At 35.5% G+C, this 19,118-nt stretch overlaps 1 protein-coding gene across 11 annotated transcripts in view; it reads left to right on the top strand.

The window, feature by feature from the left end:
• Mctp1 (multiple C2 and transmembrane domain containing 1) overlaps window positions 1-19,118 on the top strand; it is a 346,766-nt gene that overhangs the window by 183,603 nt on the left and 144,045 nt on the right. For all 11 annotated transcript variants that reach the window (XM_048331271.1, XM_048331270.1, XM_048331275.1 and 8 more), the window contains 5 exons: window positions 8,521-8,623; window positions 10,369-10,471; window positions 10,823-10,924; window positions 11,345-11,419; window positions 13,370-13,489. In XM_048331271.1, coding sequence (XP_048187228.1) covers window positions 8,521-8,623; window positions 10,369-10,471; window positions 10,823-10,924; window positions 11,345-11,419; window positions 13,370-13,489 — 503 coding nt within the window. The remainder of the gene's footprint in view (window positions 1-8,520; window positions 8,624-10,368; window positions 10,472-10,822; window positions 10,925-11,344; window positions 11,420-13,369; window positions 13,490-19,118) is intronic.

Here is a 19,118-nt window from a genome sequence, read left to right as displayed (position 1 = left end):
AAAAGGATTTATTATAGGATATTAAATGGATCACAGAATCTTTGGGGATAAGAAGAATCTAAGAATGCTAAGAATCTGAAAATATAGACTCTAACCTCAGTCTTCAGAGGTTAATTCTCAGGCCACATGGAAGCATACATAGTTGCCTCTGCCACACTAGTAATTTGTGAAGACCGTGACAAGTTGCACTTACAGAAGTCTTCATCAGCAAGATGAACATGTTCTCAGTCACTGAGTTTCAATACCAAATCTTAGCAAAGTATACCTATTTCCCACAACCCAATCCACATGTGCATCCCTAGCTGCAAGGGAGTCTGGAAGTGTGTCAGGATGCCTTAATCTCTAAGGTTGTTAGAATGGAGACTCAGCTGGCCATCATACCCAACACAGAAGGGAAGTAAGAAACATTGATCGCATACTACTTCACAGATGGACAGATGCTGTACTTCTATTTTATACCTGTCATTTCAGTTCGATTTTAAAATTACTACAGAAGGCAAATAAAAATAAGAACCATGGGTAAATTATTTTATGTTCATTACAAAAGATTTTCAAAAACTGTAATTGCCAAAAATATATCAGAATACCTACATGGAGGAGGTTATTTCTTTGCCAATATGCTATTGACTCTGAGCCAAAGTGACTACCTTGTTATTGAGGTGGAGTTAAGCTCTAGATGAAGTTTTTATTTCCAAGCCTTCAGATTCTGAGATACTGTAGTAAATGCCGAGGTGGACAACAGACTCCTGAATGAAATATTTTGTAGAAGAGAAATATGAGAAAGACATCATTGTAAAGGCAAAGACTTGATTACAGCTTTCTGTTATATTTCTTTGATTACATGTGTATGTTAATCATTGTACACAGTATTTAAGATTTAAGTCCAAAAGATTTGATTTTATTATAAGAGATAACTCTAGATAATTTACTTATACAAAAGGTAATCTGAAACCTTATGTTTTCTGTAGAAAAGTATAACTAAATACTACATATAGTTCTTAAAATTCCCAGAAAGTTTTGTAAAAGCAAAGGAACTTAAATATTTTACTGATTTTAGACCAAATGACATCTATGATTCTAATCTTAATGTCAAATACGGTTCTTTTAATGTTAAAATGAATTGACAATGAAGATTTTCTACATCTTTATAATTTAAGTTTGTAAGAGTTCATACATGACTTTAAAGAAGGAAGGAAGGAAGAAAGGAAGGAAGGAAGGAAGGAAGGAAGGAAAGAAGGGAAGGAGGAAGGGAGGGAGAGAGGGAGGGAGGGAGGGAAACAAAGAGGAAAGAAGGAAGAAAGAAAGAGAAAAAGAAGAAACATCAGCTCTTAAACTCATAAAAATCTATTTCTTCTGCTCCTATTTATTGTTCTTAAAGTTTAGGGTCTACTTCTCTGGAGATCCCTAAGATATTTTCAGTGGTCTGTGAAGACAAACTATTTTCATAAGAATTTTAAGATGCCATTTGTGTGTTTACTTGCATTCTCTCAGTGTAGTTTCCTTAAAACTATACCTTTTATCACTTGAGTAAAAAATGGTATTGATTACTATTGTTATTTTTAGTGAATTAATAACTCTGTGTGTGTGTGTGTGAGCGTGCACACAATGCGCTCTCGCTACTCCTTTTTGGTCGCTAAGTGGAGGTAAGAGTCTTGCAGAGTTTCTTGCCTGGGCTGTCATAAACCACCATCCTCAGATCTCAGCCTACTGAGTAGCTAGGATTATAGGCATGAGCCACCCACAACAATAGTGTTTAATGTTATCTTTTAAAATGTCTAAATGTTGGTTTTAACAGATACAACCTACATGAACAAAACCCTTTTTGAAATCTTCAAAATTCGTTAGTTTCTGAGACCAAAATACATTAAGAACTACTCACTGATTTTTTCCTGACTTGGGATAGTATTGCCCCTTGAGTGTGACAGACATTTTTTTAGGGCATATTAGTTGCCACGATGACTGGGAAACACAATTAGTTTTTGGTTCCTAAAAGTTAGTGGTGTAAAATGTTATACAAAGCATTAGTCTTATGTAATAAAAACTATGTATAGACATTGATTATTTTAAAAATCTACTTTATGTTCCATCCTGAAATGCATATTATTTATTCAAGCTTTAGGTCCATCATAGTTTATACTGGCATCCTAGGTACCTGATGATCTGGTTCCCATTACTTTTCTGATAGCAATCTCCCCATTGCTTACTGTGTCTCAGTATCATAGTTACCATGCTCACCAGGCTTTTGGTCTAACAATTTGTGCTCTCTGGGTTAATTTTCCCGAGATATCCTCTTCATCTCTGAGTTAACTTCCTTCACTTGTTTTCCTAGATCTCATTTTCACAATGAGGCCTTTTGTAGCTGCCTAACTAATATACAAACTATGATGTTCCCCTTTGTCCTTCAAATTCCTTATCCTGTTCAATTTTTTTTGTTTTGGTTTTCTATTAACATGTATTCCTCACTAGTATATCATACAATTTTAAAATAATTGGGTATGTTCAAAATTTATTATCCTCTCTCCTTCCTTCTCTAAGTAAATCACTATCCGTAGAAACTTTTATATGTCCTGCTCATATAGCCCTTTCACATAATAGGCAGTGAATAAATGTTTGTTTAATAAATGAATATATGATTTTATTGCAAAGAAACTTTCAGTTATCCTTCATAATAGAATTCAGGTATTACATCAGGTTTTGAAATCATGTATATGCCCGTTTTTCTTTCTTTCAAGGTAGTAAGGAGGGCATTACAAAATCTTGACTATGAAAGAAAAAGTCTACTGGGTTGAGAGCCATGAAACTAGGGTATTAACTACTCCACAATGAAACATGTCTCATGACGTAGGAAAAAGAAGCCCGATTATTATTATTATTATTTTTTTTTGGCCAGTCCTGAGGCTTGGACTCATGGCCTGAGCACTGTCCCTGGCTTCTTTTTGCTCAAGGCTAGCACTCTGCCACTTGAGCCACAATGCCACTTCTGGCCATTTTCTGTATATGTGGTGCTGGGGAATCGAACCCAGGGCCTCATGTATATGAGGTAGGCACTCTTGCCACTAGGCCATATCCCCAGCCCCCGATTATTATTATTCTACCCCACAATCACATCCAACAGGGACCTAGTGAGGACCATTAGTTAGTGTAATTCTACTGGTTAGATGTTTAAAATATATTTAGATAAGTTGACAAGAAAACCTTAGGTCAAACCCTGTCACCAGTGTTAAGAGGAATACTGGACATTTTCCACATAAATTGCTTTTTGTCCCCAGTGTGCCCTTTGGAATTCCCTCAGCTTGAGCAACATTATCTGTCATGACTGAAATTTGCAGTTTGTGGAAATGACAGGTGGCAACTTTGATTATATTCTTTAATATGAAATATAAAAAGATAGCCATTTCTAACTGTGGCAACTGAGGAAATTAAACCTAAGAGCTTAAATTGGGCAAGATGGGCCATGAAAACAGGTAGCAAGTAATCAAAGGATGGATGGAGCAGACTTTCCACACTTCTTTATCAATATGTCAATGTCATGACCAGAAATAGCAAGGGCTAAGAGTGAGAATTAGCTAGTCAGCACACCCCCAGTGAATCTTTAGTTCTGTTTTGAAGATTGTCAGGAAAGATACCCATTGGTGTCAATCCTAATGCTTGTTCTTTTGTTGGAGGAATGAGTTTTTACCAAAAGAAGAATTGCAGTAGTAGATCATATGCTTTAAAATTAGTTATAGATTTAGTTTCATAATGTAGAGTAAAAGACTCCCTATTGTTGATTCCTTTGCGAAATTTATTTCCTATTTGAAAAAATTATAGAAGAAGAAATAGCCTTTAATGTTTAACTAGATTATAGATAGATGCTCCCATTTTAACATAATAACTTTAAGGGCGATTACAGCGATTATATTAAAGTCCACTTCTGTATGTGGTTCTTCACTTTTCAAAATGCTGGTGGGTAGAGATGTACAATCATCACACATCATGAGGGATCACCTCCACTGAGAAATAGTCTCTACTTCCTTTTCTCTTTCCTGTCTGAGAGTTAGAGAATGATGGGCTTCCTTCTCATTGCTCCCTTTGCACTCTGCACTTGCCTTTAATACAGCACTTAAAACGCTGCATCGTAATTGTGTATTTACATGTCTATCATGCCTACTAAATTGTGCAGTCCTTGAGAGCTCAACTATGTCTTAATCATACATATAATTCTGGGGTGAGCAGAGCAGCACTCAATAAGTAATGAATGCGTCAAAAGGCATTCCTATTTCTCTCTAGGAAATTGCCAACATGCAAAATTTCCATGTTCTCAAAGATGGCTGAAATTCTCATCTAGCTGTCTTTGCCATTAAAGTTACTGCACTCGCCTTGAAGCACTGCTGTAATTTCTGTCTTCCATCCAAACCAAACTCTCTAGTTTCTTGCCATGCTATGGAGAGATGGGACATTTTTTAGCCAAAGTGATGAGGGTTAAGGAAGAAAAAAAAAAAAGCTTGTTGGTACTTAAAGGTTTGCTTTGGTTTTAAAAGTAAATGAAAGGAAGATAAAGGATTGTATAATCTGCTTGTTAGTGAAGACTCAGGCCTGTAATCCTAGCTACTCAGTAGGCTGAGATTTGAAGATTTAGGTTCAAACCCAGCCCCAGCAGGAAAGTTCATGAGACTCTTATGTCCAATTAGCCACCAAAAAGCCAGAGCTGGAGCTGTGGCTCAAGTGGTAAAAGGCCAGCCTTGAGTGAAAAAGCTAAGGGAGAGTGCCCTGTCCCTGCACTCAAGCCCCAGGAAAGCAAGCACCAAAAAATAAAAAAATGAAAAAAAAAAGGAGTGGGCGAAGACTTTTGTAATTTATGTTCTCATGCATTTAAGTTCTTTTAACAGACAAAAATTATCAGAAAGAAAATGTACTTCAACCCTGGAAGCTTCCTTCAATTATTGCACTCTAGCTATATGATGGCACTGAATAAAAACATGACAGGGACCACTGTGTATCACCCTCTGGAGATTTGTACATTATAATCCATCCTGTGGCCAACCCAGTTCAGGTACAATTAGCAGCAGCATATCTCCATCTAAGTAGAATGATAAAGAATGAAAGGAATGAATAATTAAGAGATAATTAATAGCTAGTCCATCACTAGTATTTCTCTGATTATTTTGGTTTGTTTAAGTGGCAGCTAATCAAGCCCACAAAATTTACCAACTGAAAGCCAGTCATTTAAAGCATTATTTGGCAAGTGGGATAAGTACATTAACTCTGTGTAGCCACTTCTTCAAACAAAAGTGCAGTGTATGTTTTTAAGTGCTAATTTCAGAGAATTTGATATTATACCTTATTTATTTGGTTGGAAATCACCATTAATTCTTTTTTTTTTTTTTTTTTTGGCCAGTCCTGGGCCTTGGACTCAGGGCCTGAGCACTGTCCCTGGCTTCCTTTTGCTCAAGGCTAGCACTCTGCCACTTGAGCCACAGCGCCACTTCCGGCCATTTTCTGTATATGTGGTGCTGGGGAATCGAACCCAGGGCCTCATGTATATGAGGCAGGCTCTCTTGCCACTAGGCCATATCCCCAGCCCCACCATTAATTCTTAATTGCCCTCATTTATGCAGTGGTTGATGTGAGGCATACTTCCTAAATTAGTGAAAATTAACATAGTGTTTAAAGACCTGATATCCATTGCTTATACTGTAACAAATAACATTTTAAGATGAATAAAAATTAAACATAAAGTTGTTCTCTCTCTTCTTTCCTAAATTTTCCTCTTTTTCAGATTTTATAATGTATCTATTCTAAGTTCCTGTTGGATATATTTCTTTTCTCCTAGGGAGAGGGAAAAAAGGAGTGCCTAAGCTCAATGAATTATTTTCCTTTTCAGATAATGATAGCAGGGCATATTCTATTGTTCAGTATTGACATCGGTAAATCCTGTTATTTAGACCTTCAAAATACATTCCAAATCCAATAGCTCTAGTTCTTCTTCTTGCCCTATCTCTATCTCAGTCTCCAAATAGTAGCTATCAGATCTTGTTGCCCCTCAACTCAAATACCCTCAAAGCTTTACCTTTCACCTAAAAGTAAAAACTAAGGACTTTCACTGCTATTTTTCTTGTAGCTCTCTGTCACCTACCACACTGCCACCCCCAAACCATTCCTTCATTTACACTGCCTTCCTGAGTATTTGTGGAAATACTAAGAACAGCTCCTTCACTGGCCTTTGCAGCATCTGTTCCTCTGGGAGCCCAAGGTTCATCCTTTCACTGCCTACATTTCTTTGGCTATAGTTACTTTCTCAGCAAGACCTTTTCTGTATCTCTTTGGAAAACTGTATATACAAACCACCATTCCCCATCATCTTTCCCTTTGTTATTTTTTTTTCCTGAAACACTATAAAAAGTTTTCATTATCTTTTCCTCCCTGTAAACTCCATGAGATCAGGGATTTTAAAAAAAATTCTAAATAGGGGCTGGGAATATGGCCTAGTGGCAAAAGCACTTGTCTCGTATACATGAAGCCCTGGGTTCCATTCCCCAGCACCACATATATAGAAAATGGCCTGAAGTGGCGCAGTGGCTCAAGTGGCAGAGTGCTAGCCTTGAGCAAAAAGAAGCCAGGGACAGTGCTCAGGCCCTGAGTCCAAGGTCCAGGACTGGCAAAAATAAATAAATAAATAAATAAATAAATAAATAAATAAATAAATAAATAAATAAATAAATAAATAAAACATAATGCTATCTCTCCAAAACATAGAGCATTGTGGCAATCAATAGAAAGGTGATAGGTGTATGAATCTATGGACTGACTTTTTTGTGTAAGTGGCTTCCCAATTAAAAAGATATGAGACAGTTATCCAAAAAAAATCTTTCCTAGAAACATGCACCTAAGTGTACGTCTAAAGGAGCTCTTTCTGCCTTTTTCTTCTGGTACAGAAGGTTCTGTGGAAGAAAATAAAGTATGGTTATGCAAAAGAAAGCAAATTATAATTTTTTTATTGTTGGGCTAGAGACTTGAATCCAGAACTTGACTCATGCTAGGCAAGTGCTCTACCATTAAGATATAGCTCCAGTTCTACAATATGTTTTCTCAAACTAAATGTTGTTTGTTTGTTTTTTAACTATCTCCCATGGTAGAAGTGAGTTGAAGTATAGCTGGTAAAGATGATCAAAGGCAAGAAGAATGAATAAAGTTGAGAAGGGGGAAAAGATAACACAGATCTTAAGCCAGAAATAAAATTCTACCAGCCTTGAAAATGTCCAGTTCTCTATTCTGTATTGGAAAAGATTCCCAAGACCCAAAATTGTGAAGAAAGTCACCCTGTTAAATTATACAGTTATGCAGCAGTATGTGATGACACTGAGCTAACACATTCATATTTAATATTTAATATAAAATTAATAAATTAAAGGTGAGTTAAAGTTTGTACAGCTTATGTTAAGAATTACAATATGGAAAGTAAACACACTGCTATGTAGGAATTCATGGCTTATCTGTCACTGGTAGCTAATAAATTCCTTCCCATTAAAATTTAATTGAAAATCTGCAATGATATTTAAGCTTTCACACAAGTGTAAACTACTGTGACTACAATTCACAATGCATTTAAAACAATTATTCTTTATCATTAAAGTTAATAATATGCACATTAACCTCTTATGTAGTCTAAATCAATATTGTAGTTTGAAAGATATGACCTCTGGACAGCTTTGTCTAAATATTGATTTCATTGTCATTTGTATAAGGTATCAAACAAATTACATGCTGCACTAATATCATTAATGCTGCCCCCAAAGAGCCTATGACTTTATAGGTTCTTTTAATACAGGATATGACATTACAGAAAAATTGAGAATATCGCAAAGGATTATTGTTGCTCAGTGAATGAGATTTGACCATGGCAGAGCAGAAGTGCTATAAATAGATAATTTCCAAACTCTTTCAGTGGACAGAAATTCAGAGTGTTTGCTGATGTTAAGTTTGAAATGACAGAAATTTTTTTTAATCTCAGAGGGTCTAGTTTACTTTGCTATGATTACATACATATCTCAAAATAAAGTGACTTGGCCTTAGATTTAAACTGTTGTAATTCTGAAATAGATCAGTATTCTCAAATTTAATTTGCTTAGCAATTCCCATAACATATTACTAGCAAATCAGGTGAGCTGAAAAAATATGTGCATAAGATTAAAGCAGGTGAACATTTCCAATGGTCATTATAGATCTATACAAACTGATTTAGGGATGTATATATGTCGCTTTCTCTTTGAAAATTGTTAGTTACGGTATTACTTTTGTTTAAAAATTTACAAATTGAAATTCCAGATATATTGGTCTCTCACTTTTTGCAGATTTGAAATTCCTTTAAATCATAATAAATAGTTGCTAACATTGTCCATTTGTATCTAACTTTATTGTAATATTTTAATGTTACATTTCATTTACTATAAATTTTTGTGGGAAAGAGATGTGGTGTTGGTCAGTACCCTGCAATGGTGGGGTGCTATTTATACTAACAGTGTTCCCCCAAATCACTTGTAGGTAAAAGTGACCCATTTTGTGTAGTAGAGTTGAACAACGATAGACTGCTAACACACACTGTCTACAAAAATCTCAATCCTGAGTGGAACAAAGTCTTCACATTGTAAGTAGACTACCTTGATTTTTGAGCTCATGTTAGAATTGGTATGAAATTACATTTTCTATAAAGATCTATATGTTTATTCATCACTCATCTGCACAACTCAACCCATCTGCCCTGCTTTTAATAATAACCTTGTTTTATCACAAGTTTCCTTCCACCTTCCTGAGTGCGAAACCTGCTTGAGAGGGTGTACCATTTTTTCTTTGTTTTTTTACAGACATTTTCTTTTTAACTGCTTTTTCTATGATTTGGCTAAGGGTTTTGCTCCCATCAACAGATTCTCCATACTGCTTCTTCCTTTTATACTTTCTATTGAAATTCTTCCCAATTGCATTGACACCAAGCAGGACAAAGCTCTATTTGTTCTATTCCTGAAATCAGCAAACAATCCTGTCTCGACTCCAGCAGATGCTTTAGTTTTGGTTTGTTTCATTTTAGCACAGGAAGAATATTAAGTATTTTCCTTGATACCAAAACAACCTTTGAGTTAATTTTTCTTTTGTTTTAAAAATTTGGGAGATCTTTCAATCATGCTGCTTTAAAAGCTGCTGATGCTACATCTTAGTATCTCCTCAGTTCACTTTTCGAAAAAATGGGCTTTAGAATTGCACTCTGAACAAAGGAGAACTCTCCAAACAGAAGTACTTAAAAGTTTTCTAACACAGTTTTATTTTTGTATGTGGAAAACTGCTAAATTCCTCATTAATTCCTTATAATGTCTCTGCCTAAGAACCAGTATCTAATCAGCTTTAATTATCTGACCAATTTATTTTTGAGGAATTCCACATTTTTATAAGAGATGAAAGCCTGGGTAGGAGACTTGCACTCCTAAGAAGGGTGAAGAGAATGTTTTTCTTTGGAATGCATAATTGAATGAATAGGTTTGATTATTATAAAAGCCATTAATTGATTGTGCCCTGATAAAGCCTCTTCTCACATGTGGTTGTGGGTTTTCAGTGATGAATATATTCTTTTGTTTTGTTTTCTCTTATTCATGTTTCTTGGTAAACAATTTGATCAAAGAATACATGCTGTCAATAATTTGCATTTACTTTTCCAGAAACAAAAATATGAAGTGCACACACAGTTGTTTGTTCTCATATGTTGTCTTTGGAACATAATGGAACATTACTTGATTTCTCAATTCCAGGGTGGTAAAATAGCTATAAATGTTACATTTTTCTCTATTCTGTTTTTTTCTGCATTTGTACAGTTTTACTATATGCCTAACTAAAACTAAGTTGATGTTTTGGTCAAAGCTATTTAAAAAAAGAAAATGGCCTTTATTATTGATTCTTTCTGATATTTGTCTATCACAGTATATCAAAATATACTGTGATTCTTTCTGATATCAAATCTGGTGGTGGTTCATCTGAAGATTATGAGAAGATAATGCTTTATTGTTATAATGAGAAGTTATAATCTAAAATTACTAGGACTACTTATTTGTTTTTGACTTGCTTATTCTTTGTCCATCCAAAGGGGAAATTACATTTCATTTAAAAATGATAACTTGAAGTGACAGTGGTCTTCTAAGTTTTAGGTAATAGAACCATCAGTGTAGTCAAGTAGAGTGCATTCTGGGAAATTGTGTCAGCTACTAAGCTATTCTAGATAGGGCTATACACAAATGACACACATAAAAGTGCAAAATCAGCAGGAGGTTTCTAAATTGTCCAAAACATCCTCGGTCCTGTTTCCTACTGATGAAATCTCTTTTTCCCCCTTACACGTGGATTATACAGCAACATAAAAGATATCCATTCAGTTCTTGAAGTGACAGTTTATGATGAAGATCGGGATCGAAGTGCTGACTTTCTGGGCAAAGTTGCCATACCATTGCTGTCTGTAAGTTTTATTCACCTGATACACTCTTCGGTGTTGCTTTTGCTCAAGTTTAAAAAATAATAATAATAATAATAAAAAAAACCCTTCAGCTCCATGTCTGTCATTTCTCACCCAAGGTCTGTAATAAGAACACTAAAAATTTTAACATACTCAATTCACGGCCATGTTGAATCCCATGATAGTTAATTTTTCCTGACAGACTTGATCCTGGTAATGAACAGGTACTTGTCAGAATTGCCACAGTTGTTTTGGGTTCTCTGTCAGTTTCAGCAGCTGGGGGTCAAAGGTCACCGAGGGAGTGTATTCAGTGGAGACCGCGAGACAGACGGCTGTCATGTCCTTTTCCCGCAGATTCAAAATGGTGAACAGAAAGCCTACGTCTTGAAAAACAAGCAGCTGACAGGGCCAACAAAGGGGGTCATCTATCTTGAAATAGATGTGATTTTTAATGCTGTAAGTCTTAACTTTGGCTTTTTTGTACTGCTAAAGAGTTCAGTTTCATGAAAGCTTTTGTTCCTGATTTGTAGAGAATTTCTGTCATTCCTCATTTTCTCTAAACCTTGATGTCTCCTGGAGAATGCGCTTCTGCCACTGCCTGGCACACCCCACTCTGTGCTGTGCTGTGCTGAGCTGAGCCGAGCGAGCGGCCGGCTGCCTGCCTGCCTGCCTGCCTGCCTGCCTGCCTGCCTGCCGAGAGGGAAGGAAGCCCATGCGTGTGCAACTGTATACATTTATATTTTATGAGCACAGCAGCCAGGACTTTGAAACTTTCTAAATGATTGCAAATTGAAACTGCGTGAAAAAAAAAAACAAACAAACTGGTAAACCTTTGTAATATATAAATCCATAACAGACACATATGTTGATATATAGGTGAAAGCCAGCTTACGAACATTAATACCCAAAGAACAGAAGTACATTGAAGAGGAAAACAGACTCTCTAAACAGGTAAAAAAAAAAAAAAAAAAAGAGCAAGGAAAGATTCCTCCCTCTGGGAAGGCCTGATTGTATCTGTAAAACATCTAAGTAAATTCAAATCAATGTTGGAGGTATGGAGGGGAGGGGATGAGGATGAAAATTTGGGGATCACCTACTAATTGAAAATGGCTCTTTTCTTTCCTTTACTCTTCTCCTTTCTGGAAAATCTCAAACAAGGACAATACCAAAGTAATAAATTGGATGGGGGTGTTCAGAAAGGAAAGGGGATAGTGTAGGTGATGGATGGAATGGATATGTACTCTTGCATTAGCAAGAGTGGTCTTTTTTTTTTTAACATAAAATACAATTTGATTGTCATGGAGTGTGCAAATGAGAATGCTAAAAGCTGAGCTTCAAATATATGTGCAGACCACCCACAGGTATGATGCAGGTGTGTGTAAATGGAGCCCCCAATAAAGATCTTTCCTCTAATCCAGTGGGGGGGGGGGGGGATTTCCATCTTTTAAGGCAAGCCTTCCTGTTAATTAGATTTTAATGATGATCTTTTAGAGGTGAACTTTCATTGACATTTTCACTAAAAAAGCAGGAAATCTGATTTTTCTATGATAAAGGAGATTTAAAGTAAGCTTGGAATCTATCAATTATAATTTTAAATTTGGTTTGATGTCAAAAAAGAGTACTACACCGCCTTTTTTTTTTTTAAGATTCTGTCCAATTAGCAGAGCTAAAAGAAAAAGTATTTATTATGGCTATAAAGTTTACTAAACTTATTTGTACTCTGAAATATTTGACCGTTTTCTGTGTTATTAAAATCTAAGAACATTTTAAATTGCACTTCAATAAATTCACTAACAATAGGATCTCAGCTGCTTAAAGATGCAAATTATGTAGCTAAATGGAAATACAGATTATGTTTCTCCACAACTGCAGATAAAAATAATAAAAAAAAAAAGTGTTCTGGAAGGAAGGTGATAGGGGCCAAGAATGAAACATATAAGAAGATTCTTTGTGTAAATGGAATTTCAGTTTTAGCCACTTGTTAAATCTGGTATACACATACTTTACATCTATTTTGACACTTATATACTCTTTACCATATTAACTCATATTAAGCTTTACATAGATACTTCTTTCAAATACCACATCAGCATTGAAGTATATTTGGAGTAGCAAAACAATAACCTGCAGACAAATGATTATTCTGTTAACATTCCTGTATGTCATTATTGTAACCATTACCAAGTGCATAGGCTATTCTTTTAATTATTGAAGTCATGCTAAAATTTTTTTAATTTATATCAATTCTCATTTACTTTTTTAGTAAAAAGATTTTTATAAAACATTTGGTCACCATAAATTTCTCTCTAATTCTAAAATTATGGGAAACAGTGAGAATATATGTAGGTTAAACACAGTGTGTGTGAGAAACAGAAGTGACAGGAGAGGAGAGAATATGATAGTTAGAAAGGAAGAAATCCTCCAAAATTAATATCCTGTTTTCTATAGTAAACTGTGGTTTTTCAGCTTTTTCCATAATATTCTACATCAAAAATTTCCAGGCTATTCATCTCATCTTCATATTGGAATTAAAGTATTTAATTCATTTTAAAGTCACACACCAAAAAAAAAAAAATGAAGTTTAAAGTTAATCAAGGTCTATCATCTGTAAGTAGCAAAAAAATGGACAAAGGATTCCAACCAACAGGGAAACATTGTTTTTAAAAAGACATTTAGCTAAGAACTTGCTCTTATATGATATGAGTCAGTGCTTTTTCCACTTTCTCCAGAAATACTTCTTTCTCTTTAACTTGTAAGCCAAATTGCTTGGTATGTCCTTGCAACTTTTTTTTTTTCAATGTTTGGAATCCCTTTTAAATGACAATAAGCTTGAAGAATTTTTGCAGTGTATCTGATTGTGTTCTCATCTTGCCAATTCTAATGTTTTCCTTTTCTTTATAGCTGCTACTAAGAAACTTTATCCGGATGAAACGCTGTGTCATGGTGCTCGTAAATGCTGCATACTACATTAATAGTTGCTTTGATTGGGATTCACCCCCCAGGAGCCTTGCTGCTTTTGTGGTATGATCATACTATATTACTTACATTGTTATTCATTAAATTCAGTAATCAGAGCTGCATGTTTCTGTGGCTATAGTAACAGTTATGTCGATGTGGCCATTTAAAAACTCTTATTTTAAGACTTAACTGGACAGATTTGCTGTGGGCAGAAACCTGATGGATTGTTTAAAGTCTGAGTCCAAGAATATACCCCCCCCACCTCAGATTTCCAAAATGCTAGACATCACAGCCAATGTATAATTTTCTCTGTGGCACTTAAAAAGTAAAAGTTTTGCATGTTGCATAATTTCAAACTCCAATGGGAGAGCCAAGAACAAGTCCTCAGTGTGAAAAAATAATAATAGTAATAGGCTGGGCCGGCCTCCCTTTGATTTGATTCATTCTAGAATTTGGAGTTTGTATCTGCCAAAAGTATGAATATTATAGGTAGTAAAATTCTGGTTGATAATACTTTAATATGTGAATCAATTGGAAGTGGATATGACCTAGTTAAGAGATATTTTATTATTTCTGAGATCTCCAGTTTTTTAAAAGTCACAAGTGAGAATTCAATCGATTTAAACAGTTCTATCAGTGTTCTTCATGTAACCTTTTACTTTGATTATTTAAAAACTGCTGATGAGATCAACTGACAGAGCCAGAAAAATCCAAGAGGATAATTTCCTTTGAGCTTTATCTGGCATTTTTCTACTCTCAATTATTTTTGCTTATTTAGTATTTTGGTTTGAATTTTAAGTGGACTTCTCTTTTAAGATCTTTTATATGATGTTCATGTCTGTTAGAATTTAAGTACCTAGGCAGTTGCCAGTTGCACACACAAAAAATATGATTTTGTTATGAGGGCTTATAAGTACTACCTTAATTACAGTAACAAGCCAACATTTCAGTATTACCATTCGAATGAATGTATGCTTATCTGTTTAGTACTTTGAGTTCTGTCCTCTGAGGCCTTGCAATGGACTTTCATTAATATCTGAGCACACAAACAAAGAATGTGTATGTCCCTTTGTGTTGTAAGTTACCAGAAAGTTAGACCGCCTGCTTCCCATAGAAAGGCTTTCTTCTTTAAAAAAAGGTGAGTGTAGTCATCATTAAGTTTTAGAGGAAGAAAAAATAAATAAAAACCTCTCTCAGTACTTCTTTAGTGACTGCTTCACATAATATGCGTGTATCAGAATACTGTTGAATGAACTGTAGCCTGATTTTTCACTAGTATAGAGAAGGTATTTCAATGTTAATAAGAAAAAAAATGATGCTGAGTTTCTAGGTCTATTTTATATCCTTCCTTTCAGGTTCTATGAGGCCTTAGAGCAGCAATAAAATTCTACTAGAAAGGTCATGCTGCCATTTTATTCACTTCTTCTGAAGCCATTTTCTATAACTGTTTGTAAAATTTGAAAATAGAGAGATGTGTATAATTATATCATTCGTTCAGGTACATGCATTCTGAATCCCTGCACAAAACCGCATGTTGTATAAGGCCTTACAAACCTCTCCCAGCTTCTAGAGGTCACCTGGGTAAAATGGATTCAAGATGGCCGCCCTTTTCACAGTTTCTTTCTCAATGTAAGAAGAAATAATAGTTTGAAGAAAAACTTAGTCACATGTACACATTACTTGAGTGTTTTCACTAGAAAGGAGCAGATTTCACTAGAGGGAAAAAATGTAATAATAATCTGTTCTAGCTAGGGACCAATTTGCAACAGATTCAGTCCTACGAAATAAGCTGAATGCAAGAGGCTTGCACAGAAGGAGAATAGACACAATGAAGACAGGGCCAAACCTGCCAACACCCAGAGCAAAGAAGAGGCCACAGACCACACTGTGAACACACACTGAGAGTACTTCCAAGAAGCAGCAAGAATTTTAGCTGTTCCATTTTTTTTAAAAGCAAGATGCATTAAATGATAATCATAGAACCTTTATTTGGACTTGAGCTGAGTTCCAGGAGAACAGAACCATGCCTTTCTCATCCTATATTATAGCCTCTCCTGCCTGCACAGAGGCTGCCAGTCTACCTGCTTCTAGTAAAATGTGCTTCTCAATCAGTGGACCTACCAATGAACCAACTGCCCATCTGAAAGCTGTTTCTGTATGGAGAACTTATTCTTCAGTGACACCTGATAAATACAAGTTTGCTCTGGTATGGGCATTGTTATATCGTCATAGACATGCTCCAGACTTTGTAGCAATTTTGCCTCTCGAGTCCACTTGAATTTTAAACTATTTGATAATCCTGTGCCAACCATCTATTTTTAACCTCAGATTAAAAACTCTGCTACACAAAATTTTATGTGTAAATAAGTAGTAGTTACTAAGCATCTATTACATGATAAAGAACCTGTTTTCACATTAAAAACCATTAAATACATTAATGTATTTAAAAGCCCTAACAATTTGTATATAAAGGAAGAAACTGATACATAGAAAAGAAGCTCACCCTAGGCAACACAGTAGATATTATTTCTTTTCTAAACGAGTCTTTTGGATATATATATCTTCCTATTTTACTATCATAACAATTCAGAAAAAAATCCCTGTTATATGACTCTTGTTCATCTTGACAAAATTAAAGATGATCAGTATTTAGAAGAGCATCTTTTAAAGATCTCCTTGCATAACTACAGCCTTACGAGGTCAGTTTGTTGAAAAGAACTAGGATAGTATGAGCAGCGCTCCATTGTTACAAACATATTGTTCCCACCATGCCCTGTTGATGGATCATGGGCCTATTATTATAATGTTGGTTCCACTTGGCCCACTTTTTCATAAATGCAGCTGCCTCGTGGAACACACGACTTGTATCATTACATAGCTTGATTGTAGGCCCAAATCAGTAAACTTCATCATGTTTAAAGGTCCTCTTTCCTATTACATGTTAGTTTTCTTTTATAATTTTCTTCCCCCAGATAAAAAAAGAAAACCACAATTGTTTTCTGTCTCACTGTCAATGAACATGAAAGGAGGAGAAATTCTAAGTGAGAGCAGCCGCCACTTCAGGAAGCTCTACCTGGCTGGGGGTAGTGGTGGGAGGGGGCGGGGAGGTGAGGAAGATGAGGATTCAAAGTCAGCTGCTGACAGCAAAGGCTGAAACTGGTCAGAAAGGGACAGTGAAAAATAAGTGAATGCGTTTCTGGGAAAGGCTTTGTTTTTGAATGAAGTCAGTGTTTAATTTTGCTATGAATATTCTCTGCCTAAGAGCAAGCTTGGATGTGTATGGTACAGAAGGCTCTGCTTGTCTTGGTTATCATCTATTGTAGATGTGGAAATGTCTCATAAATTGGACCTAATTTTCCTCAGGCTCTTGACCAGACATTTGTGTTCTTGTGGATGTCAGTGGGTACAAAATGGGAGGGGGGGAAGGAGTGTACATTCTCTTTTCAGTACTGTCATTTCTCACTGTAATGAGCACAAAAATAATTGGACAACTGAGCTATCAGTAAAAGGACACACTTCAGTGTGTGTCAAAGAATTATTTTACAGGACAAACTTTAATCTTTAAATGTGATTGTAGATAATTTGTGGTACCATCTGTCCATTTGGAATTGTTTTAGCCTTTTCTGTCGTTATACAGTAAGTGCCACTGTGTTTAACATTAACATTTGATATTTTACACATTTAATTTCTGTTCTGCTGTGTGGTCCTTGGGGAATGGAGCGCTAGTGCTACATGAGAGAGACAAAGTATTGATCAGTTAACATTTCAGCTACATTTATGTATGTCGCAAAATTAATGAAAATGCCAGACAAAAATGTCAGAGTGCACAAAAAGGTAGAATTTAAATTTGGTACTTTAATGAAAAGTCTTAAGATGTGCATTATCAAAAATGTCCTCTTGCTTTAACGTACAATTCCTAGCAGAACAACTAAAGGGAGACACATATTTTACTTAGAGGAACAATGAACATGAATTATGAAGTAATGTCAACTCCTCAAAGTACCTTGTGTTCCAAAACGGCATGTTTGAATGCTTTCACTGTTAAGTCATAAAATGCTGTTTCTGTTCATGTTTCTGTATGGAGGGCTGGTGGCTTCAGTCCTCTGTCCTGGCCAGTTTGAAACAGACTTCCTTCTGAGACTGTCTCCCTTAGGTTTACTGTGTGTGTGTGTGTGTGTGTGTGTGTGTGTGTGTGTGTGTGTGTGTGTGTGCGTGTGCGTGTGCGTGTGTGTGTGTTATGTACATGCATATGTGTGTATGTGTGTCTGTCTGTGTGTCTGACTGTGTGTCTCTGTGTGAAAATAGAGAATTCCCCCTATAATAACTCACTGAGGCCACTTTGGTTCCTTACTCGTTCCTTTCTGAGTCCTTTACAGATGTCTGACTTTCCTTTGCATCCAGATAATTTTTGTGTTCTACCTATCCTTATGTTAGTAAAGGATCACACTTGGGACAACAGCTACCTTTAAAAAGAAGAGCAAGTGGGGTCATTACCTAAGAAGGCAGGGAAAATGCAGCAGTGATCTATGCAAAGTATGACATGAGGGAGCTCTTTGTAGACAAATGATCTTGTTTTTAATGGAGGAAGCTACAAGAAAATAAGAGGAACTGGACTTACAGAAGCCCAGGCAATGGGGCCGTGATATGATGATTGAAGACAATAGGTCCTTGCGTTTAAGGATCCTTTACTTTGTATTTCCTCCTCCATAGAAAGTCCACATCTACTTAACAACTTACAGATTTTTCTAAAAGTTATTACATACCATGAGGACATTTGCAGTTACTTTTACCATCAAGGCCACAAGTGGAGCATTGCTTAGGAAGAAATACCAGTGTGAACACAAAGGCCTCTCCAATTCACCTCTAGATTAAATCTATGTATTCACATTTCTATCTAGTGAAATGCAGAATAATTATACTGGACATACCGAAGATTACTTTCCATCAACAACAGAAATTTCTATTTGGGGAATTTAGCACAAATAACTAATACCACACCAAGAAAATTAAGCTTCTAGTCCATGGCGATTGTATTATTTTTATAGGCACCTTTTGTGTTGGCATTATTGTTGTAGATAACAATACTTCCCAGAATTAGAAGAAAAACCAAAAATGTCCCATATATAATTTTTAGTACTTCCTTCACAAAGAAAATCAGGACTCCTTTAAAAAAACTACTAGAGAAAAGATGATGCTATCCCTGTACTCATGAATTTTCCTAAAATTATATAGGTCTGAACATCCAAGCTCTTTTTCTTACCTTTCTTTACTTGTGCCCTATATAAGTACTTACTGAAGCTGCTAAAATTTTCAATTTAGTGCATACACATTTTAAATTATATTAACCTTTTCTTTCATAGATGTGCAAGGAAAGAAAAAAACTTGCATAGAATTTTATTGATTGAGGGTATTATATACCTTCAGAGTTATAGAGTCAAAAAGAATTGACTTTTCCCTGGTTCTAGCACTGTAATTTTCTTTTCAGTAGATTGTATGTCCAACTCATATGGACATTCTGGCACATCAAGCTGATCCTCAAAATACACATTTTTTCTCAGATTTATCTGAATCTCAAGGAAAACTTTTTTTTTTCAAATGTTGCCCTGTATTCCAGGGAAAGTTATAAATTAGGCTTTCTTAAGCATTGCCCTTCGCAAAATGTTGCACATAAATTCTTTCAATTATATTTTTA

The sequence above is a fragment of the Perognathus longimembris genome, chromosome 22 (genome assembly GCF_023159225.1).
Source record: "Perognathus longimembris pacificus isolate PPM17 chromosome 22, ASM2315922v1, whole genome shotgun sequence".
Taxonomy (NCBI): domain Eukaryota; kingdom Metazoa; phylum Chordata; class Mammalia; order Rodentia; family Heteromyidae; genus Perognathus; species Perognathus longimembris.
Note: the sequence above shows the minus strand (reverse complement) of the source record. Positions and strands in the feature narration are given on the sequence as shown.